The 24,680-nt window shown below is 42.1% G+C and overlaps 2 protein-coding genes across 5 annotated transcripts in view; one reads left to right on the top strand and one right to left on the bottom strand.

Moving 5' to 3' along the window:
* MAST2 (microtubule associated serine/threonine kinase 2) overlaps nt 1-17,939 on the bottom strand; it is a 186,906-nt gene extending 168,967 nt beyond the window's left edge. For all 4 annotated transcript variants that reach the window (XM_082054630.1, XM_082054629.1, XM_082054631.1 and 1 more), the window contains exons 1-2: nt 17,535-17,939; nt 1,189-1,336 (exon numbers count right to left, since the gene is read on the bottom strand). In XM_082054630.1, coding sequence (XP_081910756.1) covers nt 1,189-1,336; nt 17,535-17,720 — 334 coding nt within the window. In that variant the 5' untranslated portion in view covers nt 17,721-17,939. The remainder of the gene's footprint in view (nt 1-1,188; nt 1,337-17,534) is intronic.
* PRDX1 (peroxiredoxin 1) overlaps nt 1-24,680 on the top strand; it is a 350,258-nt gene that overhangs the window by 204,071 nt on the left and 121,507 nt on the right. The window lies entirely within an intron of this gene.

Here is a 24,680-nt window from a genome sequence, read left to right on the forward strand (position 1 = left end):
CAAGCCAAAATAAAACACGTGTACTTTACTACTTATTTAATTCTATTACACCTAGCACCTCAAACATCAGAATATTTCCTTCCTCTGACAAAAGACAGAGGGACCAGCACTGGATGTATTTTTGTAGTCATGCAAATCACGCCCATGTTACTGCCAAAACAGGCGGCTTCACCCTCTTCCACCTGAGAGGCTTCAGCCCTTCTTGTTCTTGCACTAACATGCAAATAGGCAAACGGTCACCTAGTTAGGGAGGAAACAGGCTGCAAGTTAACCCTAGAGAGAAACAGTAGCATTCAGGCAGATGGCTAGTTCATTCTAGACTGATCATGCAGCTCTATACATTGTAATGCCAGCATCACAGACCCTGATACCAGCTTTAAACAACTGTGAAACCATCTCCCGGCCCACATACCAAGTCGTTGAAAAAGAAAACTACTGAGCTTGGTCCTTCTTTTTTTTGCCTGAATATTAGACTATGCTCACTATGTGGTTCCACAGTGACAATCTAAGTTCTCCGACAGGACCGAAGATTCTGCTCACAAAAAAGAAAAAAAGCTTTACACCAACTGAAAAAGCATCTACTTACTAAGCAACATGTTTACTTTGAATCACAAACACCTACAGTGCTTTTGAAGCCAAAAAGAAACTAAACAAGAATTTGAACCTGATATCAAAATCAGCTCCCCAGTAAGGAACAACATGGCAAAGTAGGCAAGCTTATAGTCAGTGCTGACTGTAAAAGAGGTAAGAATGCATCGCTGCAATGCCTCAAGTTTCACCATTCCCTTCTTTTAACTTTGCATATTAAGCTTAGCTTCTAACTTTTCCCTCTGGGCAACATACAGAATTTCACTCCAAATCCAGTCTTTTTTTTTCCATTCTTTTCTACTAATATTTCTTGTTGCATCTATCTCTCAAATAAAAATTTGTAAACCATCCCGACAAGAGACAGACTTTTTCACTTATGTGTTTTTAACCACACGACTATCTATCTTCCTTTTTTTTGTGAATGACATTGTACATAAAAGGAAACTGTCAGTCCTGATGGAGTCAGAATATGACCTACTTTGTCTTTGGTTCTTTAGTTTTCAAGAGACAACTAATCAGTAACTTTTATTACAACTGTTATGCCAACAAGTGATACTGCATCTTTAATAGTAACGAATTGTCATATTGTCTTTACCATACCTGACAAAGAACTTGCCAAGCTCCCTCTCCGCAGCTTGCAGTCATCTTGACTGAGCTGGCGATGGAGCTTGGTTTTCCCAGCAGACGCAAAGATGTCAGGGTTGCTGAGCTTCCTGCAACGTAACGGAGCGGGCTCTGTTATCATCTCCTGTAGGAAGAACCAAGCAGAGGTTTGTTAGTATCAGCTAAATACCTGGGGTTTGAAACGTACAATCTTCAAAGCACAAAGGAGACTGGTAAAAAAAGAAAACCACATACACAGAAAAACACTTAAAGTTGTAAATCACCCTCTTTTATGCCACATATCTGCACAGAAAGCACCATACATGATGCCAGTCAAATATGGTCCTACAACTATTGTTGTAAGGAATATCATTAATAATAGTCAGAAAAAGGCAATTATGCTACAGCAGTTATTTGCACTTGCAGTATGTAGGAAAAGAGGCTACTGAAAAATCAGGCTCAGCTGTGATTCAAACTACTTCTTGCTAAAGCAAAGAGTATTTTCTCCTAATTTCTTGAATACTTTTTCCACCCAGTCTATGACTAATATACCTATAAAGAAACTGTAGCAATGTCCCATTGCAAACCAAGACTCCTATTATAAGTTGCAGCTCTACTACAAGACCATATATATATCACTAAACAATAATTAGGAGAGCGATCATCTCTTGTGTAATGTCTTCGTTTTTCCTTTAAACAAAATTAGGCATGTCTCTGTCAGGAACACTCCTACACGTGTAGATTCCTTTCACAGCACACAGCAAACTTTCAATCAAAATAGTAGCAGGTAGAACAGCGGCAAGCACAACCACAGTGCTTTCCCCATGCATTTCAGTGTTCTGGAGGTGTTAAACTCTCATTTCACACCCAAAGAAGAACTACACGAACTATCATACACGGATTTGAAGATAACGTGACACTTTCCATTACAGCCTATATAGATGAACTCAGTCTAAGTTCTCCCTTCTCCGCAGTAGCGCAACACGTTCCACATGTCTTAATGGATTGTTCCATTTTATTTCAAATACCACTCATTAGCTACATGGCACTTCAAGCCATGCTTATCCTCATAAAATCTCATCTGAGGCAGAAAATAAACTGAAAGGAACACTTTTCCTGCATGACACATCACCACATGTCTTAACATAGTTTTAAATCGTGTTTAAATCAAAAATTAATCTACCAGTAGTGTTTTAATTAAAATTTGCATATTCCAGTCAAAATCTATTTCTGAAGTCATTAATTCAAATCTATTCAGTCTACACTATTATGCCTCGCACGCTTTTAATGTGGCCTGTTTTAAATGCCTACAACATCTAAAATAGATCGTGTTTCCCCCCTGTGACAGGCCAAAATTACCATACATAGAACAGGCACTGGAGGTTACAACCAAATGAGTTAAAGACTCACCCAGCTTACCCTCTCACACTCATGCTTCAATTCCACTAAGTGTTCCCAGCATCCTTCAGTATCCAGCTACCTCCCCAAAATCAGCCATAACCATTTCAATGCCCCCTGCACAAGATGCTCCTGGTCACACCTGCAGTCCATGCACCGCCCTGCTTAGAAATCCCTGCAAATGCACAAATCCCTAGAAAAGCCAGCTTTTTCCCCACTCTCACCCTGCACATCCCGTTGTCATGATTGTCTTGCCTTGTCACTAATAAACATCCAATAAACCTAGTCATTTTACTCCAAGTCAACAATTAATTCAACATCCAAATCAACAAGAGGAAGAAAAATCAGCATGTGCAACAGGTCGATCTCTTAATTTGAGAGAGAAAAACATGGTACTATTTTGCCTGAAAAAAATGCAGCAGAACAACAGAACAATTTTGAAATTATAGTATTAATAACAATATTACTACTATTAGTGATAATTATAGTATTAATAACATCAAAATTAAAACGTCAAGATTAACATGACGCTTTCCAACTGGGACTTCTTTGTTTGTTGAAGGTTTTGGGGTTGGTTGGTGGTGCTGTTGGGAGGTTCTGTTTGGTTTGTTTTTCCCCTCAGGTACACATTCATCTCTCCTCCACCACACACTTACATCTGTCTCATCCTTCTCAGTGAACTGCTACTAAAACAGACCATTTCATTCATTCAGGACACCAAAGTAAGGGAAGGCAGTAAAGTAGGAAACAAAACTACTCTAAGTTCTGTTACAAGCAATTTATCTATTTTATATTTCATTTTCCCACCCGATATACAGACATTTGCAGATGTGCCCACTTCCCTACCCTTCCCCCTCTATGCAGTCTTTCCTTATTGGTAAAAATAATTACAAATTCTTAATATTTCATCTTGAGTTACAGCACACAAGCTTTTTAGATCTGATAAAAGCTAAATCAAGAGCAGCCCAACTGAAAGAGCACATGGAGCACCAATGCTGTCGGGTGCATCTACCAAAACATCCGCTCAGAGGGGTTATTACACTCAGCAAGATGGAGAACCAGACAAACCGCGACAATAGCTGCAGACAAAAGACAAGAAACGTCCTTCCTGATGTGTAAGATCGCACTAATATCACATGTTAACATCCTGATCTGGTAATCTCAGCGTGCAGCTACAAGGAATCTTCTCAGTCATCTTTTCCATTCCATTGCACAGGGAAAGTTTCCCAAGCAATTAAACCAAGAAATAAAAGAAGCAGCACATTCACCACCGCAATGATTTCCAGCGGCGTTTGTTTTTTCATATTGTTAATTTAATGGTGTTGGAAGAGAGTGACACAGCACAGCCCCTTCATCTGCAAGTCCAGGGGAGCACTCAAGTGTGGCCGCACATCAGGGTATGTTCTTAACGGCCAGGTGAAGAACCACGGTTACTGAGATTGGGATTCCAGCAACAGGGCAGCGTCAGGAACAAAACTTCTTAATACATGTCTTTATGGCCTACATGAGGTGTAACAGATCACACAAATGAGCAGTTCCTTACACAGAACCATACTATAACTCAAAAATATGTATTTCCTAGTGATGTCTACACTAAGCAAAAGTACTCAACTGTAGCTACCAAATATTGAAATCTGCAGGGCAAAACATGTTAAACTATGAGCCAGGGAACAGGAGGGGTACAAGAGTCTACAAAAAAGTTTCTATCAACAGATAACAGATGTTTAGTCTGGAGAAGAGGAGGCTTAGAGGTGAGCTCAGCACTCTCTAGAACTACCTGAAGGGCAGTTCTAGCCAGGTGGGGATTGGTCTCTTCTCCCAGGCATCAGCAATAGGACAAGGGGCCATGGGCTTAACTCTGCCAGGGGAAATTTAGGCTGGAGATTAGAAAGCAATTCTGTGCAGAGAGAGTGGTCAGGCATTGGAATGGCTGCCCAGGGAGGTGCTGGACTCACCGGCCCTGGAGGTTTTTAAACTGAGACTGGACATGGCACTTAGTGCCATGATCTAATAAATGGACTAGAGTTGGACCAAGGGTTGGACTTGATGATCTCTGAGGTCTATTCCAAGCCAGTCGATTCTGTGATAATCCACTAACAACAAAAATCATAATTTTTTTCCTTCTTAAGTCTAACAAGCACAACAACCTAAGGGCATCTGGAAGGGAATTCCAGCAAACTGTTGGAAATCGGCAAAGAACACACTAATTTTGGCCTGTTTTGTAAGGAAGATAACAATGAGTAACGTAACTTGATGGTAACTTGGCACTTTCTGAATTTCTTTAAAGGAATAAAAATAGTCATCATTGAAAGCTGCATTTTCTATTTTTTAACACAGTACTGTTTGTCCTTTAAAAGATAAAAACCTGTTGTGTCAGGATTGTGTGCACATATCTGAGCAGCTTTCTTTTTATTCTCAGCCTTTCCTCATCGCTGTATATAATGTGTGTACATACTCTTAATAAAAGATAAATCTGCTCTTGTCATTAGGTCTGCTCTGATATCCTTTAAAATACACTGAAGAATAGAAAATTAAAGGCCTAGAGAACAGATTGCAAACCAAATATCTATGTAAGTAGCAATTAACACAATGGAATCATGGCATTTATGCTTTAGTTTTTAGCACTGAAATTTGCCTGAACATGACATATTGAGGGAAGAGGCCCAGCAGGTCACCAGGAAGCTGAGGTGAGCCCAAATGTGACCAAAATTGTAGGTTGAATAAGAACGTGCAACTAAGACTCTTCTTAACTGTGTGTGTTTAACTTGCCAGCAGCATCCCGAAAAATGTCAGACACAGAAGAATCAAGGAAAATTACATTAAATCAACATAGCCTCTTAGAGGCTATAATATATGGGCTTACTACATCAAGAAGAGAGAAAAGCTTTACAGAATATATTACATTGTATAAAACTGTCAGTATTTTAGAGACAGAAAAGAGTTGTACAGTATTTTTCTCTTTAATAAATTTATTTGAAGAACTTCGCAATAAATCCCAACATTCCCACAAACATGAATACATACATTTGGCTGAGTGTCAACATTAAGACTTCAGAATGACTGCAAAGCTAAGCATGATTGCCACAGGGATGCTTTCAATAGAGTTGTACAGAGCAACATGCACACATTTCACATTCTGAATACCTACAGTTCCCTCTGAACACTCATCTGCAGGTACAACGTAGATGACAGAAAAGGTACAAATTTAAATTCCTCTGCATTAAAAAAAAAAAATATATATATATATATATAGATATAGATATATATATAGCCCAACAGCTAAAACCAAACAAGGAAAAAAAATGTTTCCTGGACGACATAGTATCAGAAACCTATACCATGAGATATACCCTCCTTATTCTGTTCTTCCAATAGGAAGATTTTTTCCTCGCTAACTCTTCAGGCATGTTTGATTAGAACTAATGAATCTTCTCACTTCATGTTGTTTTACTAGGGAAATTCAAGTTGTTAACTTTGTTGCCAAGTGTTCCCAGCTGCAGGAACACATTAAAAAGAAAAAATAAATATTTACAACTATGTACATTATTACCCCCTTTCTGAGGATCATTGAGATGCAGAATCGTTTTATTCTTAATGGAAACACAGTCTAGATGACAAGGTAATTTGTGATTAAATTATATCAGCCTGAATGTTTGGTCTTTATATGAAAATGCAAATAAGACCATAATGGCGTCAACATCCTACTTCAGGAACTTCCTAATGAGAGACAAATTCTTGAATTCAGCTTGTAAATGACTAAAGCCACAAGAATTTCATCTAGGGAAGAGCAACAGAGCCTCTACTAAAGTCTGTGTCCAACTCTAAAGAAGCTCAAAGGAACCGTTACCAATATCCCAAGACCCAAAACCCCACAACACGCTTACTAGTTGCATTGAAAACAACACCAGCCTGAACAAAGACCCTGCACATTAAAGGCAGAATCATTCCTTCTGCATCCCTATTCCAGCATGAGTATTCCAAACGTAAAAGGTTTGTACAGAGCAGGGAAATTAACTCCTGGCCAGACAAAAAACATGAACAACTCTATAATTCATGATTTTTACATTAGAATCCTGTCTGCTGTAACAATATATAGAATTGTGGAAAACAAAAGAAGTGATTTCTAATAAAATTTGGTGTTATAAGACACCAGTAACACCTTCTCGCTGCAGATTTTCCTCCATCAAACCCGGAAGATGGGCCCAACATCACTGACTGGTATTACTGCACGTTCTCTTTAGCGTCCTACACATCATCAAACGCTTATCTTCTGTGCTCTTGTCTATTAGATTTTATACAGTCAAATAGAGATACGAGTTTAGATTTGCTAAAGACCATAATCCGCAGTATAAACAAGCCAAATTTTTTCCCGTTTGCCAATTTCTCAGACTTATTCAGATATTTATTACACAGAAAATACTGAATTTAACACCTGTTATGCTGTACAAACAACTAGAATGAGAACTGCTTAAGGAAGCAGGCAGGCAGCAGAAACACAGCTGCATCTTAAGCTGTGCATGTAAAAGACATACCATTTAATATTGGGTATAAAAATGAAAATCACCAGAACGTTCTGGAGGGTGCTTTGATTCGCTGCAGCGTTGAAGCTTATTTTCTTTTCAATGAATGAGCTTTCAGATCTCCAGCTATATTTATTTTTGTTCACGTTACATTGTCTCACTGTCTCATTCACAGGGAAAGAGCAAAACAACATAAAATACCTACTAATACCTGTGTAAATTCTGTTTAAGACTTATAAACAAAGAAAAAAGTTAAAAGTCAGTAAGTTTGAGGTACAGTCTCAATGAAAGACTCTGTTGGCTCAGGATGAGACACAGCCCTTTCAAACAACTGTCCCAAGACCAGGGGGGCTTGAAGACAAAAATTCATGCCCAACTGTTGTTCCAAGGCTTGTTTCTACAAAGAAAAGAAAAAGGTAACTCATTGAACTGAGCTTTGGTGGGAAACTGCTCAGTTGAGTTAAAGGGGCTTTTCTAATGCAATGACTACGTACAGATGTGGAACACAAAGACTCGATCTTAATTTATAAAGCTCACTTTTTCTGCACAGAGAAGCATGAAACCAGAACACACTGCAGGAATCCTCTTTAACCATCCTGTTTGTTAGCCCAGGATGCTTTTATACATCACAACTATCACCTGAACATTAGTGATGGAACCATCTGTAGTTAGAGATCAGTGGCAAAATAAAATCTAACAAGACACAACGTTCTACTAAGAGTTAGAACACTATTTGTTCATATACATGATGAAGACAGACCAGGATACATTGTAATCTGATGTTATCACCACTGAGGAAGATCGTTGTTTGCAGCAGGGAAAAAGTTACTTCTTTTTGTTTTGCTCATGACAGTGGAAGTTCCAATCATTTGGCATCAATATTTTTGTCTCCATGAGCCATCTGGAATCTTCTCACTGCCTTCCACAAATGAGATAAGTACATCAATGCATGGCAGAAATAAGAAGCATTTATGTGAAGTTTTCCTGGGAACAAATTTTCCTCCAAACTTGACAGCAGATCTGCAGGTATGGAATGGGGGAAAAAATGATCATTTAAGACTAGAAATAAAACTATCAATGGCTCTAGACCTAAAGGAAATTAAGTTTACCTTTGGAAACACAAGAAATGCTTAATCCCTAGTTTTTCTTAATAGAAATCGCATAAAACGACAAAGATAAACTAATTAACAAAGAAATGGAGTGTCTGGAGTCTGGCACAAAAGCTTCTCCTCACCAAGCAGCATAATCCAGTTCCATCCCCAAAAAAAACAAGAGACACAATTATTTAAAGGACAAAACGTATTATGTATTTCTTCCCTTTAGCTTGACAACAAAGCCGATGCCCAAGTGTGAGGTTTATGAACGTGGCCAGGCCTCCAGCTCAAACAGAAAACCACAGTCAGAAGACACTTCAGCTGAAGTGTGTGCAGACTGGCACAAGAATGCTGAAACCAGATCCTCCTCTCTCCTGAACACAGAGATCAATGCAAAGGTCAAAGAACATATAAATAACTAACTGAATGCAGAATTTAACTTTCAGGGTCACGTATTTTCACCATCTTCACACTGCACGGGCACAATTTAAGTCATTTAATAAATCAGAGAAAGAGTTATTTGTTACCAATATGTCACTGCATCCATCTATGCCTAATCGTTTAAACATCTAAATGCCTAACCACAGCACATCATCATTTGATGTGGAAATGAAATTGCTAAGACTCTAAATGACCCCCCTACTTAGCTGCTGTGGTTCTTGAGGAGCAAGGTTTTGATGGGCAATGAAGCTTTTTGGTTTGGTCTCAAACAGTTCCCTAACCTGGTGGTCTTCGCTGCTTCCTTAGCTTCAGCTGCTCAGATTCCATGAGTAAGAATGAAATAAGAGTGAAAAAAACATTTTAAATAAATGCCTGTCATTGTACCTATAATAATCCACTGTATTTATTATAGCACCAAAGCTATATTGGCTTACGAAGCACAACAGACAGCTCAGGCAATAAAATAACCTATCAGACAAAAATAAAGAATTGCGTCTTCTAGAGACTCTAAGAACTACCTTGACATGCGGGACACATACTTTCTTTGCACTGCAAGAAAGCACATCAGCTTGCTCAAGAAGTAAGTCAACTTCTAGGTGTAAAGTCTATACACATACCCATTTCTCCAACACAATACACATGGACGTCACTTGGTTTCTCGAAGCGTACAGTCATGAAAATACCTACAGTCTTTCTGAGTGTTTTGTAGATGCCTAATCCCAGCCTTGGACAGCCCCCCACTGTTACCCTCAAGTGCTCTATAGCAAATAGTAGGTAGCAGCAGCTTCTCCCTTTGAGCTAACAATTGATTACAAACACAAGCAGTCCCACAATAAATCCAGCCACTTCTCATAGAAGACTTCTTAGCTCCTTCACTTCTATACTCCTGTTGGACAAGAAATACAGCACACTGCTAAACTCAGATGCAAATCATCAGCAACATGAACACCTATATATTCATAATCTTTCCACTGCCTGCTTAACTATTCTAATATGCAAGACATGAAATTAACGTGGCTAATGCACAATATTTGCTCTTACTCTTCACTTGTGACAGGAAATTGAAATCTCACGCGGCTGAGCTGAATCATCTAAGTTGCTGACGCAATTTCTACCTACTTATTGATTCACACAAATCGATTTAAACAAATCAGGTTTGCCCGTTAATCTTCAATTTTGAGAGAGGTGATGTTTTTATTGTGTCAGGCCAGAGAAGTGACATATGCCTTTTGGCTCTGTTTTGCTATTATCTAACGAGCCCATGGTAGAACTGGTCACTTGACTCTATGTCCCTTTTGTCTGCTTCTAGATGAATCTTTTGGCTCGATTCTGTTATTATCTAACAAGCACGCTGCAGAATTGATCACTTGACTCTATTCCCCTTTGCCTGCTTTTAGATGACTCTCTTCTTCAGTCCCTTTCCCCCCCATACTTTAAACATTAGCATGAACATACAAGTGAACTCACAGCGATGTTTTGCCAGCCTGATCGAAATACAGAAAGGCAAAACTACAGCTAATGAAGAATTCAAACAGGAGTAGCTCTGGCATCAAAACAATCAGCTTATGGAAGGCAGTGACATATACCTACAGGACACTGAGAGGTTTGTTCTTTCTGGCTTTTTTTTTGCCTCCACAGGAAAATGACAGAGGGAAAAAAATAAGAGAGACAGCACCATCCATGTCACAGGGAGCAGCTGCTTCTTCCACAGCTATGCTCTGGCTTCTTCAATACCTTTGTTTCTTCACAGAAAAGGGGATAAACTTAAGAGATTAAGGATGAGGGAGAATGCCTGCCAGCCAGCCATACACTCTGGACTCTGGTTCACCATATGAGAAGCTTTACAGGGTAGAACTTGGTAACTTCTTATAAAAATCCACTCGCTTTTTGTTCTGTCCCTGTAATGAGAAAAAGGGCTAGACAGCAACAAAGAAAGAGAGATGGGAAAAGGAAGTCTGAGGTCTACAAACAGTAACTGAGTTTTTAATGGTAAGTCACATCCACAGCTTGTAATTTAGGAGTCTTTACCAATGTCTTCCTTAAGACTTTCTTTAGCTCCCTTGATGAAACAGGCACAAGAGAAAATTGCCCTAAAATCAGCCCTAAACGGCAACAATATCCCAAAACAGGTACCTAGAAGTATTTATGTGAACAGATGGTTCCTGATCTTCTACAAGGCAGCAGCACTCCGTCCCTCCTTTGATAAGAAGGGGCAATGATGCTTACAGAGCATATTTGGCTATGTTCAAGCTATATTTGATTTTATGGAATCCGTAATGTGAATATTTAAAGCTACACTTTATTGCAAACGCAAACTACCTTTTTAGGGAAAGGTCCATTTGATTCTGTTTATTTGCTTAAATTTTGGAAAGAAACTTCCATCTTCTTCAGATTAAGTTTCATTTCAGCTTGTAGGTTTTGATAGGGAGTTAAAAGAAACAGCTTTCAGTGTTGTGAGCTGTTAATCATAAGGTCCATGTGTGGCAGAGCAGAAGAGGAGCTGCAACAGAGCTCTGATCAGCAGCCTGATGGACAGAGGTGTAGATAAAGCTCAAAAACAAAGTGTGAACTGAACTCCAAAAGCTTGCTGCTTTACCTATTGAAAAAAAAGGGAAAACTCACGGTAGAAATAACCAAAGAACAACAAACTGTTATGCAGTCTCTGAACAGAGCTCATCACAACAGAGGTACTGATGACACCTAGAGAGAAAAGAAAAAAGAGAAAATGCTTATTAAATTTGAAGTTCTGGTTAGGAAAAAAGAAAAACCTCTTCGGTTTGCAGGCTTGCCACGCAGCAAGGAACACGTGGGAACAGCTTCTGTGCAGCTCTGGAGGCAAAACAAATCCCACTAGCACTCTGGGGTTTGGCCAGTTTCCCCCTGCTGGTCACTGACTGCTTTCCAAAAATACAAACAGAGTGAGAAGTCAGTGGAAAAGATCCTTTGCCATTCCTTTAAAAAAAATAATAATAAAAAAAAAAAAAATATATATATATATATATATGCACAAAGACAACACAAAAGGGAGGCTAAGCTTTCTAACCTAACGTTTATAAGAAAACTTAGACCGACTTGAACGATACAGGGAGTAGAAATATCCACGGAGTCATAAAGTTACAAAACTCTCATACGACACACCCAACCATGGTAATGCAATCCTCAAAATTGTAAAAATACAAGTATCAAGCAGTAGTGGAGAAGTAATCTTGTCTGTGATCACACTATTCCAGGCTGCTGCAAGAATATTACCTATTTTTGGTGCACACACTCCAAAAACAATTGGGAAGAAAGCATGAAGTGCTAGAAGGAAAAGAACTCAGTGTCTTCTGTTCCAAGTGAAGCTAGATTTTACATTTCAAATACTTAAACATGGAAAAGATATCAGATAGTAGAGAGTTTTACTGTCTGTGCTAGCATAGGCATATTTCACAGCTGAAAGTTGGACATTAGACAAAACAAGCCTCCAAATAAGATGTGGTTTTGTTTCCTAACTGCAGGAATAATTAAACACTGGCAGAGCTTTCCAGAAGAGGTGACAGACACACCATGATCTAAGGCTAAGATAAGATCAATTTCTAAAAGGGATGTTTTAATTTGTCTTTCGGGAAAGCTCCACAGCCTGCACCTGTGGGGAAATCACACTGGATAAGCACAGTAATCCATTTTGGCTTTGGGACACGTAGATCTACGAAGTTTCAAAGACACCTGGAAAGAAAGGAATACTTTTGCTATTCTCAGAAAGTTTCAGTTCCAAATGACTATAATAACTAAATAACCTGATTGTTAAGTCAGTTATCCTGTTCAAAGCTCAGAGAACACTTTCTAACCAATGCAGAAATTATAAAATGTACTGTCTGGGAACCCCACAAGATCTCCCTTCTTGAGGCACATAAAAATTGACAGCTGACGATAGCCTATTGTACAGACTGCCTAGAGAAAGGGCTCCTCCATACAAAACTAAGAGTAAGGAGATTTTTCATGTTTCTCAATAATACGTATGCAGCTTGCCTGCTGGCATCAGCCGAACATTTCCCATACAATGCACATACATGCAGCGGGGGAGCCTCCGGGTTTAGCAACATTTCGGTCCAACTCTTCAGCAGCAGCCGCCAAGTTAAACTTCATACAAGACAAAGGGTCCCTCTAACCCAAAATCCCACCTCTACAATTTGCAGTCCCCCCACCAGACCCCTGAAATGCTTGTTGAGATTCTGCTACTGTTCTCCTCTTCATCTCTTTACTATCCTGCAAAATCACAAAGGCACAGAATCTACTTATAAATCCATCCTGGCCACCCGTAACAAGAGGAGAAGGAACCAGACAGAAGTGAGGGTAAAGTGCTGACAAGCACGGGGTCTGTTTCTGTCCCCTCACCTTGTCACATCCCCGAGCAAAGCACCTCTGAGCAGCACCAACTAGTTCCCAGGATGCCTTCAGAGCAGAAAACGCTGTTCAGCAAGACTCAGCAATCAGTGACCTCTATTTTTGCTCTTCTGACCCTCAACCTGCATCCCTCTAGACCTTCCACAATACTTCAGCTTTCCTCGTATCTGTGTATTCTCCCCCTGCGTGCAGAGGGACACAGGATTCAGATTTGTTAGGGACAGGCTAATGCTCATTCCTCATGGAAAAAATCCATAAAAATAGCAAAGACATTCCCTACAGAGCAGCAAAGGGAAGCATCGTGCCTTTGCCCTGTTCTAATGTTCTCCTATATGCAAGTTAATTCCAGCTGTTTTCCTCAGGTGGATCCAGTCTGCCTATTCAATAATTTTCACTAGATCCCTCCTCCAGTACTTCAACTCTGAATGCTTTTTGCATTATTTGGTAAAAACAAATCATGCATGTTTTGCCTTTTGTGTGAAGATTCTCTTTTTAAGCCTGACTCCTAGCTTAATACTAGAGGAAACAGCTGCTGTTTGCCACCTACCTTCTACATACCAACCATGGTCTTGGATGCTTCCATCATAAACCCCTCAAGTCACATCTTCTAGACACTGAAGTGTCTCTTCTACGAGAACTTTGACCTTTGACTTCTACCTGAAGTAGAAAATGCTAATAAAAGCACCTCTGACAAATATTGGCTATGATCCATGTGGGATCTTTCACAATAAATATCACAATGTCTCAAACTAATTATGTAAGCACAATATGGAAACAACCTAATGCTTATAATGTGCCTCTGGCTGAGGGTGACTGTCACTCCTAAGCAATAATAACTTACACCTCAACTTTCTTTTTTCTCCTTCAACGTAGTCAGCAAATATATGATGATTAATTTGATACTTAATGGAAATCCAAGTGGGCTGTGTTTGACAAAGACGCCCTCGCTCAATGAAACCAAACTGTCATGGGATAAAAAGAACAATTCGGTGATGAATTCATGCCTGATTAACAGATAGTAAATAAGAAGTTGGAACAATTGGACCTTTTCCCAAAAAAGACGGCTGACCAGTGCAGTCCCACAATGATCTGTTCTGGCATCATTAAAGCAACATCTAGCAAAGAAGCATAACACCTATGTGACAGAGCTTGCTGACAAAGCTAAAAGTTAATCAAGGTTGCAAAAGGGATGGCCAAAGATCTGAAGAAGACCTTAATGACACTGTTTAAATGGGCTGTAAAATAGCAGATAAGATTAGATGTTGATAAAGTGATGTACAATGTAAAAAAATAATAAATCCTAAATTTATATACACAATGACAAATTCTGAACTGGCTATTACCACTTAAAAGGGTGATTGTGGAGTTATAATAGACAGTTCCATGAAAATGCCAACTCAGTGCTTAAAGATTGTCAAGAAAAAGCAAGCAGAAGATCAAAGAATAAAGCCGAATATGCTATATAAGTTTACAAGGTGTCATTCGCTGAAATACTGTAGCCAGTCCTGGTTATTGTTCCCCAACCCTGTTCCTCTGTTCCCTGCATCACTATCTCCAATCAGGAACAGACCTGCAAAAGGTGCAAAGAAAACAGCAAGGACAATGATAAGGACGGAGTCACTTCTTTTTATAACTCCTCTGGAAAGCCTACAGGCAAGGAACAGTAAATAAAATAAAATGTTATCAAGCCATAAGCCATACAGAAGAACATGGATTCTCTTTTTCACTGCCTCTTCCAATTCAAGAATCAACACACAAGGCACGAAACAAGCAGCTAGAAAGTTCAAAAACAAACAAAAAGAAGTGGGTTTTCCACACGAAATGTGTTCAGGCCTTGCAACACTCAATCTCAGGATGTTGTGGATGCTACAAGCAAACATGGCTTCAAATACTGATTGGACAAATTCCTAAGAAAAAACCCATTGGGGGCACTAAAAACAAGTATCACCTCTAGTTCCGGAAACCTGGGAGCCACAAATTACTGGAGGCTGGGAGAGGTATTTCCTCAATATACACTATACTCTTCCCCAAGCATCTGCTTTTGGCAGCTCAGAGAGGCAGGATACTGGGCTAGAAGGATCTTTTATGTGACCAAGTACAGTAATTTTTATGTTCATACATAATTCATTAAAAAGTGAAAATATTAATCACATGTACATGTCAGAACTATAAGCACTGCACATTAACAGACCAGATTTTCAAAGGCCTGAAGGTCAGTGCAGTGATTAACTACTACAGTCACAGTGTGAGAAGTACTTTTCCCAACATTAGAGCAGCTTAGTTCCCCCAACCACAAACTTGTGCAAGTGTACGGCAAACAAACTGTGAAACCTGAATTTAATTCTGAATGGTTCCCTGCAGCTGCGCACACGGTTGCGCTGGTACAGCTGAGGGCACACTGCAGGCTCGCAAACAACAGGGCTGCTTAAATCACAAGTGGCCCCAAAGGAAATATCTGTCAAACTACAAGCTGCACCAGTGGAAATGGAGTATCACACTGTCTTCTGCAACTCAGTAGGCCCTTTCCACCACATTCACACTCCCAGCTCTTGATGTTTAAAGAAACACTGAATTATTAATATTAAAGATAGAAATGCTGTGAATAGAATTATGTCTCCTGTTTATTAAGTTTGTCCAACATATCTATTTATTTCTAGTTGCTTACCACATTTATAAAACTTCCACCACTTCAAATGGAAAACAAATGGGGAGAGAGGATGAGAGGTTCTCCTTTGAAGTCTGGGGGGCACCTCACCCAGGTTCAGTAGAAGCTTTCATAACTTTAGCTGCAAAACTCCTCAAAGACTCCATCACAACGAATACTTGCCAGCACATAAAGATCTGTCCCTACAAGTCACACCGGCTCTTAGTCAGAGCACCCAAGCTTAAAACAAACTGTCAGTATCTCCCATTGAAAAGCCTTGTGCACCTCAAAAATGTCATTTCTGAATTTGCATCCCTTCCTGTTTTACAATGTTAGTGTTGTTTTGGTGAAGCTTCCTGAGTGTTCAATACAGAATATGGTACATGGCGTGCTCTGTATACATGACTTGGAAAAAGCTTAGTCCACAACTACCAATAATGGTGTTAATTTCCTCCAATTTCCCTGTCAATTTCATATACAATAGATCAAAACGGCGCAAGGAACACCTTGCTATTGCATTTGATAGCCCTACTATTTTAATGGACAGTTGGGAAGAAACTATGTCACCTCTTCTGCTTTTAGTTTTCTGTTTTGTTTTTTCCCTGAATAAGGATATTAATGTTCCTTAATTGTTTCAGGAAGTGATAAACATCAAAAGCAGCAGCATGTCTGAACCACCTGGCTTAACAAGGCACTAAAGAAGACATCTCTTCTTCCAAAACCAAATCTGAGAAATCTATATTCAAGAGACATCCACCAGTCAAAGCCAAAATACGAGCCTCCTATAACTGAAGACAATGTAATGCAGCATGCAGCTTTTCTAGAAAAATCTGATTATTAAAAAAAACTAACCCTGTGCATCTGCAACAATGCTGTAAACTTAAGACACCTTTTTGACAAGAAAAGGCAAAGAACCTGGTTTTTCACTTTGCTCCTAAAAATAGCAAAACAAAGCCATGAATTGCTGCATCCTGGGAGTCTTCATGCTTGTGATGCGTTCTCCTTCTCTTCAAAAAAATAAAAAAGCATTAGTTGCCATCTACATTTTTAAATTGCTAAATTTCATGCCCCGTTTTTCTCTTGTAAAACTAGGAATATCAAAACACATCAAAGCAAAGTTTAAGATCTTGTGGGTCTCTCATCCCTGTAACTCTAAGCGGGAGTCAGTAGATCCTTCTTGTGTGGGGGCGAGAGACATAAAAGTGGACACACTGAACTTGCACACTCACTTTTCACCAGCCTATGCGTTTTCAAACATCTGCAGAGGCACGTTTCCTACATTAACCATTTCTTGTGCTAAGAATTAAGACCTAAAAAATGCTGTAAGATGCACCACAGAAAAAGTCACCATTAGGAGTGACCTCGAGAAGCTTACTAGCAAGCAGCATTCTGTAATTATGAACACAAACAAGCATTTAACACAAACTAGCCGGCCCCGCATCCTCCCTCGCTTCTCCCCCGGCACGCAGCAGGACGGCCGGCAGCGCGGCCATTCCCCGCCGCCAGGACGCTGCCACCCCCGCTCGGCTCCTCACCCCGCACCTCCCCCGAGGGCGCCCACCTGGGGAAGCGGCCGCAACGCGAGAGGATGCTCGGAGGACGGAGCCTGCCGAGCGCACCGCACGCAGCCGCCCCCCCGCCGCGCCCCGACCCCCGGCCTCCCGCCTCCCCCCGCCGCCGCGGCAGCCGCACCCGGGGCAGCGCAGCCCTGCCCGGGCCGGGCGCTCCCGCACCACGGCTGCCGCAGCCGGCCCCGCCGCGCGCCCCCCCCGCCGCCGCCGCCGCCACGCGGGGCGCGCGTCTCCATGCCAACGGCCGCCAGCGGCCCGGCGGGGCCCCCCCGGCCCCGCGCCCCGGCTTTACCCTCTCCAGCGGCTCCCGGCCGGGCGCCCCCGCGGCCCTGGCGTCCTCCGGCTCCTTCCTGCCGCCGCCCCCCAGCAGGGTGGCTCTCCGCTCCGCCGCGCTGGCGGCCACCGCCCGCCCGGGCTCCCTCCGCGGCGGCGGCGGAGGCGCCGCCGCTTTGTCCCCCCGGGAGCGGCCCTTCCTCATCGCGGCGGCTTCTCCTCAGCGGCGGCAGCGGCGCGGCTCGGGCTCCCGCGCTGCGGAGCCGGCCATGGCCGGCGGGACTCACGGGGAGCCGGGACGGCGCCGCCGCCACCGGCGCCGCCACCACCACCTGCGCGCGGGGCGGAGGAACATGCCCGCGCGCCGCCGCCCGCCTGTCAGGGAGCGCGAGCGCGGCGGCTGCGGCGGCTCCCGCGGCACCGCCCCCGCGCGCCCGCCGGACCGGGATATCGCGAGAGCGCCGGCCGCGCGGCGGGGAGAGGTGCGAGACTTGGCGGGGCGGGAAGGAGGGGAGCGCGCGAGACCTGCCGGGAGGTGCGAGGCGGGAAAGGGCGCGGGGCATTCTGGGAAGGTGGCGGAGCCGGGGAGGGGCTGGCGACCAACTCACCATGGGCCGGCAACCAGCTCACCAGGGAGCAGCAACCAACTCAGCAGCCGCCCGCCCAGCCCCGCACGGCTCCCGACAGCGCTGCCAGGGGAGCACACCCGGGAAGGAGGAGGAAACCAGGGGCAGCGCAGCAGCCCTGCAGGCCGCAGAGGCTCTGCTGCTGTGCGGGGAGAAGGGGAATGGGGCCACCCCGTTGCTGTCACCAGAGGAGGCTCAAGAGGTGCAGACCGGGGGGGTGTGAAGCAGTGATGTCTCCCGGGGCAAGGGCAGCGTTTCTGAACACACCATGGTGATCCAGGACCAACCGAGGTGTCCAGCAGCGACCGGCTTCTGTGTCCAGTGCTTAATTGCCCCTGAAGGTGTAAAGTGCGCGCAGGACCTTTCCATATCACAGTATCACAGTATGTTTGGGATTGGAAGGGACCTCAAAAGCTCATCTAGTCCAATCCCCCTGCTGGAGCAGGAACGCCTGGGTGAGGTCGCACAGGAACATGTCCAGGCGGGTTGGAATGTCTGCAGAGAAGGAGACTCCACAACCCCCCTGGGCAGCCTGTTCCAGGTTCTTCCACCCTCACTGGGAACAAGTTTCTTCTCAAATTTAAGTGGAACCTCTTGTGTTCCTGCTTGATCCCATTACCCCTTGTCCTATCATTGTTTGCCACCGAGAAGAGCCTGGCTCCATCCTCATGGCACTCACCCTTTATATATTTATAAACATTAATAAGGTCCCCCCTTAGTCTCCTCTTCTCCAAACTAAAGAGACCCAGCTCCCTCAGCCTTTCTTCATAAGGGAGATGCTCCACTCCCTTAATCATCTTCGTTGCCCTGCGCTGGACTCTCTCCAGCAGTTCCCTGTCCTTCTGGAACTGAGGGGCCCAGAACTGGACATGGTATTCCAGATGTGGTCTCACCAGGGCGGAGTAGAGGGGAAGGAGGACCTCTCAGCAGCGAGGTTCCTGACTAGGTAATCTTTTGGAAAACTCAATGCTTTTTGTGTTCCAGGAGGCCCACCAGCTCCTCCAAGGTGACGTGGCGCCGGGGTACTGGAGCCGCTGCTGGAAACGCTGACCAGCTGCACCAGAAACGCCACAGCCCAGCGTTATGGAGAGCGAGATGGCATCCGGGAGCAAATTAAGATGTAGTTCACCATCTCCTCAGTACAAAAGACTGTAAACCTACAGAGAGTCATTACCTCAAGGAGTAATCAGAGCACGTATCATCATCTTGTGTTTCATCTCAGTAACTCACACCCTCTCGGCATTTTTGTCTTTGGAAATTATTTCCTGAGGGTATAAGTTACCAGTTTCTGCATTTGTTTTTCACAAAAGCAACTTCAAAGTTGCCTTTTTTTCACTATTACGTAGTCAGGAAACTCGCTGCTGCAGAGGAAAACAATTATTTCTCTCTTTTTACCAAGCTGAAAAGGCTCATACATCTTCAACCACAAGTCCGATTTTATAAATTTTTTATTCGCTTTGTACAAACAAAAACAACAAAAGTGTACTTTCAAACGATTTATTGATATAGATGAGTGGCAGCATTTTTAGATAATTATTAAGAATATTTAAATTCTTGCTGTAAACTCAGGATGCTGGATTAGTCATGGAGATCTTTTTCCATTGTAATTGTATATGATAGAGATGGACAACCATGTGGAATTTCCCAGCTGGGAATCCTGCCCTAACTGAATGTAAATAATGCAAATTTATGGAATCTTGGCATCCATGGTAATGTGAGTCTATTAGGATGGCACGGTGCCTTGTCATAATTTGGCTGGATCTTTGCCCTGCTGCAACATAGATGCCAATTAGCTATTTGTTGGTTATGGCCTGTGTGCCACCTTGCATCGGCTCGCACCTGTTCACTCCATGTGCCAAAAAAGAGTTCATGAATACAGGAAGAAAAGTCACAGTGAGAATTTGAGTAACACTACCTGCCTTTGAAACATATTAAAAACTAATCTTCAGTTGTTAGTTTTGCATAGAATTGGGGGAAAAAAAAAGAGCCTTCTGGTTCAGCATTTTATTCAAAACAATTAAAAAATATTTTTGATCACTCCAAATCAAAAAGCCGTTTGGAGATTAAGAAGACATTTTGCTTGTGAAAAGATTGTGTTCAGTTTGCTTCTGGATTCTTCTCTGTGTAATCCCTGTTTAGTATTTTGGACTCAAGATGTCTTTCCAATATTTTTGAAACAAAAGAAGAGTGAGGTTTCGTGTTGAAGGAATAGGAAAAATGCTCTTCATTTTACCAATTCTCCCATATTTTTTCCATTTAAACTCATCACTGAATATGACCTGAATCTGCAGGCCAATCTGAATGACCTGATTTTTCTTCTCCATATGAGCTAGTTTTCTGAACCATTTGGGGTTTTTTTCCAACTTTAAATAAAAGTGAACAAATCATGAGAGATTTGGCAGGGAAAAGGGGTACAGATGAATGGGGCAGAGCATGGTGTGATGCCACACCTATGGTCAGCATGTTTGTCTCCAGAAATACTCTGTCACATCCAAAATAAGATAGAGGAGTAGTTAATAATGGCTTATAAAGGGGCTGACTCTTGTGTTATCCAGACTAACATGGAGCAAAAGCAGGGGACCGCAGAGAGCCTGTGTAGCTCACGTACCGATGCTCAGCTAATACTCAGTTAATTCCGTTTCTCTCTGCAGTTCCAGATGCTTCTATTCCCCATCTTCAACCTTCCATTTTCTCTGTATAATGTCTCAGTGCCCTTCTGATTCAGATTGTGGCAGGAACTGTGCTGTCCGGAAGAGTACCCTTCCATTCTTCTCTAGCTGTTTCAAAGGGACTTCGGTAAGGCAGAACACATAGTCTAGCCCAGCATATTCCATAATGCTTTCTGAAATGACATAAAGCCATCTGCAGTATTTTTATAACTGCGGAGCACACAGCTACAGCAATAATTCCCGGAGCTGGAATAGAAATATATGGCTCGAAACTGTGAGGTTAAAACCTCTTTATTCCAAACAGAAAATGCTAAATAGTAATGCTATTAGGATGCTGCTGAGCAAGAGAATTTCTTCTACAAAATGAAATATTTAAATTGATCATTTGAATTTGTATTAAATTCAAACATTTAGCAAAACTGGTGCAGCACAAAACCCAGCTGATCACCTATTTGCACTGTTTCCAAGGCAGAGCTGCATCACTAATACCACCTAGGAAGTATATCGCTAAGACTTGTCATTTGTCATTCTGCTCACACTGCACACATAATCTTCACTCTCAGTATTTTTGCTCTGTATGAGACTGAGGAAATGGCTTTAGTTGTTCTGCATGTTAAGTTGTCACACACCTTCTGTCGGTGACCCAGTTCTAATGGTATTCACAGTGAAGTTTTGGTCTTTACGCTGGAATACTTAATGCCTGGCAATTGGCAATATGCAGCCAGCCCGGAAGATGGCACAGTGCTGTGGGATGTTGTACTTTACCTGTGTAGAATGTCACTAATTACAAGTAATTATATAGGCTGCAAGTCATTGCCATGACTTCTGGCTGTTTCCTTAACTTCCCCCCTATGACAGCATTCTTTTTTGAAGATTCACTAAAAAACCAGCATGATACAACTAAACAATACCGGGTATGAGCAAAATAAAAGCTAAGGGTAAAAAAGGAGTTACATGAACTACAGGAAGAGTGAGATTTGCTAGGAAAAGCTTTGCCTGAGACTAATCAATTCCTCTTTGTAGCATGATGCATCATTTTGTTCAGCAAAAAGCAAGAGAGCAGTCCCAGCTCGGCCAGACAAGCCAAGCAACGTGTGCTGCCCGCACAGCTGAGAGCTGCAGGGTACAGCTCCCCACCACCACCCCTGCGCTCCAGGGAAGGGGCAAGAAATACAGGATTTTCCAAAAGAATGCAGGAGAATTAGTAAGTCTGGGACCTTGACACAACCTAGGCAAAATTTACTCGGGATCTGAATCTGGTGAGGTCTGCTACTTGAGAAGTTCCGCATTAAACATTTGTGTAATTAATAAAAATATCAATAGTACATGAGGCCTTTTTACGGGAAAGATATAAATACTCGTGTTTCAGGGCACAAGCTAATAACTGAATTAAGGAGGATTAGGAAGAAATTTCCTACAGGCAGGTTATTCCATAAAAGTATATTATACAGTATATTAATCTAGTGCATCTTCACTGGAAACTATTATTAGTCTCAGGGACAGAATAATGAAGTAAACCAGCTGATAACTTGGTCCAGGATGGCAGATCTATATATAACAGGAGTCCAGTCCTAACTGGGTATGATTTGCTTTCCCACCGTTATTTTCCTTCTTTATATACCATGAAGGACATTGATCCTTGTTTGTAGTGATGCAGTATGTCAAAGTGACAGCTTTGCACTGCTGTAACCTTGTTCTAGATATCATATTTACACCTGATGAGGAAGTAGAAGATGCAAATATGCAAATATATATCACAAATTGAAAGTATGGCTGTGACGTTTAAGGAGAGCTTAGTGCAATAGCTAAATGTACAGCGCTTCCTAGCAACAAAAGCTTGTCAAAAACATTATAGCTTTAAAGAGACAGAAGACCAGGGAATCTGCTGCTTTCACTGTCAGCTGGGATGTGATTGTACAGCAACTGCCACAGTTGAGCTGTTACCCCTAGGTGTTAACAGAATACAAATTACAGATATATAAAAGTATGTATTTTTGTGAGCATTTCTGAAAGGTCCAGGGGAAGGGAAGCTCACGGGGAATGGAGAGACGCTGGCCAGCAGGAACAGCATCAGATCCTAACTGTTGTCACCCTCTCTGTGGGCACCCAAACAATGATGAGTTTTAAGGAGGGCTAGGGGGAGGATTACACACAGTTCTACTGTTCTACTTATGGAAGCACCTCCCAAATATGAGATGACACATACATGGAAGCTATAGAAATCCAAGAGGTATGCAGTGGAGGGTGGCATTGGGACATTTCAAGAGACTTAACGTGTCTGTATTGAGTGAGAAGAGATGGAAAGGGCTTAGATAAACAAAGGAGGGATTGGAAGTGAAAACAGTTTTTGACTGATACAACAGAGAGTGGAGATATTTGAGGGATGCAGAGAGAGAGGGGACAACACAAAGATAGATACTGAGGAAAAAAATACCTTTTCCATGAGTGTTGTGGTTGATTTTCTAATCAGACATTCATCACAGGTCAATAAGTCAAGCTATCTAGAACTAATATGGCATGTATGGGAGTCATTCCTCAGGGGTGTCTGCGGAGACACTGCATGGACCTCAACTGTGTCCTCCTTAAAATTCATCCCTGCAAACGGGAAAAGCTCAGCAATGATTAATCTAGTGGTTTCCAGTCACTGCCTTTTAACATGTTGACCAGCATGATCTCACTGTTACCTTGTGCTTGCTTTATTTGTTTTCTTTCTAGACCTGTGGGCTCTTAATTTTGATGACAAGGTGTTCAACGTAACAATAAGCATAACAATAAAAAAAAATGCTAACACAATGGGGCTTAGAGGTTGGCAGTTCTGACTTAAAGTACTGCCAGTCCTTCCCTCCCCTATTTGTCTCTCTCATTGTGATGTATCGCCCTTTTCCTCGCAGCAACACAACTCTTCCACAGCTGTGCTATGAGCTGAACAGGGAAACAGATTTGGCTGGAAACACTGGAGGCAGGGGGAATTGCTGGATTTCTTTTTGCTGGATCAGGTCCCTCATCTGGTTTGTGGCAGCACATGGAGGGAAAGGAGCAGTGCAGGACTGGGGCAGAAAAGGGGGACATGGCCATCCGTAACCCAGGATTGGCACCAGATACTTTAAAGCACTACATCACAGCTTTATGCAGGAACATCTAGGCATTATCTGTATACAAATAATAAATACCCATCAAAAAAAGGTACATTTAAAAAAAACTATTTATGCTTCCCTAAGAAGAACTTGATCATTTGTACATGACTTGAGAGAATTCAATCCAATATTAATAGTTTAAATTAGAAACAAGATTGCAGTTGGTTAATTCTGAAGCTGGACCCAGATTTTCCTCATCGCTTGTGAGAGCCCACATCACCCCAGTGTCAGTAGCTATCCAAACCAAAGCCTGTTCTTTGTAGAAAAATATAACAATAATTGTTAGTGGCTCAAGAGACCTCACAGTAACAGACCAGCAGAACGTGAATGGCAAATGAAAGACTAGGGCAAAGAAAGAGCATTCAGTTATGCTTTCAAGAGGTGCTTTCAAGTCAGTAATAAGCTAAAATAAGTAGGTTTTTGTCCCCTTTAATTTTGAAAAACCTAACATGGGGCTTAAAATAACATTTTTACAATGATAATTTTGTTGTTTGGGTTGTGATTGCTTTTTAAACCTACTATTCATTAAAATATCTGCCTTTTTTCCCCCCCACTGACTCACTGTCTTGGTTATATAAAATTACTGGTGCTTTTCTCATTCCCGTGCCCTGTCGGAGAACTAGCTCAGCAACATTTGTGTACTCAAATAAAGCAAGTAAGCCTTACTTTGTGCTATGATGTATTCCTTACACAGACGAAATAAAAGGAGAAATCCCAGCCCCACCAAAGTGAACAG

Source organism: Streptopelia decaocto, assembly GCF_964273445.1.
Source record: "Streptopelia decaocto genome assembly, chromosome: 5".
NCBI lineage: Eukaryota > Metazoa > Chordata > Aves > Columbiformes > Columbidae > Streptopelia > Streptopelia decaocto.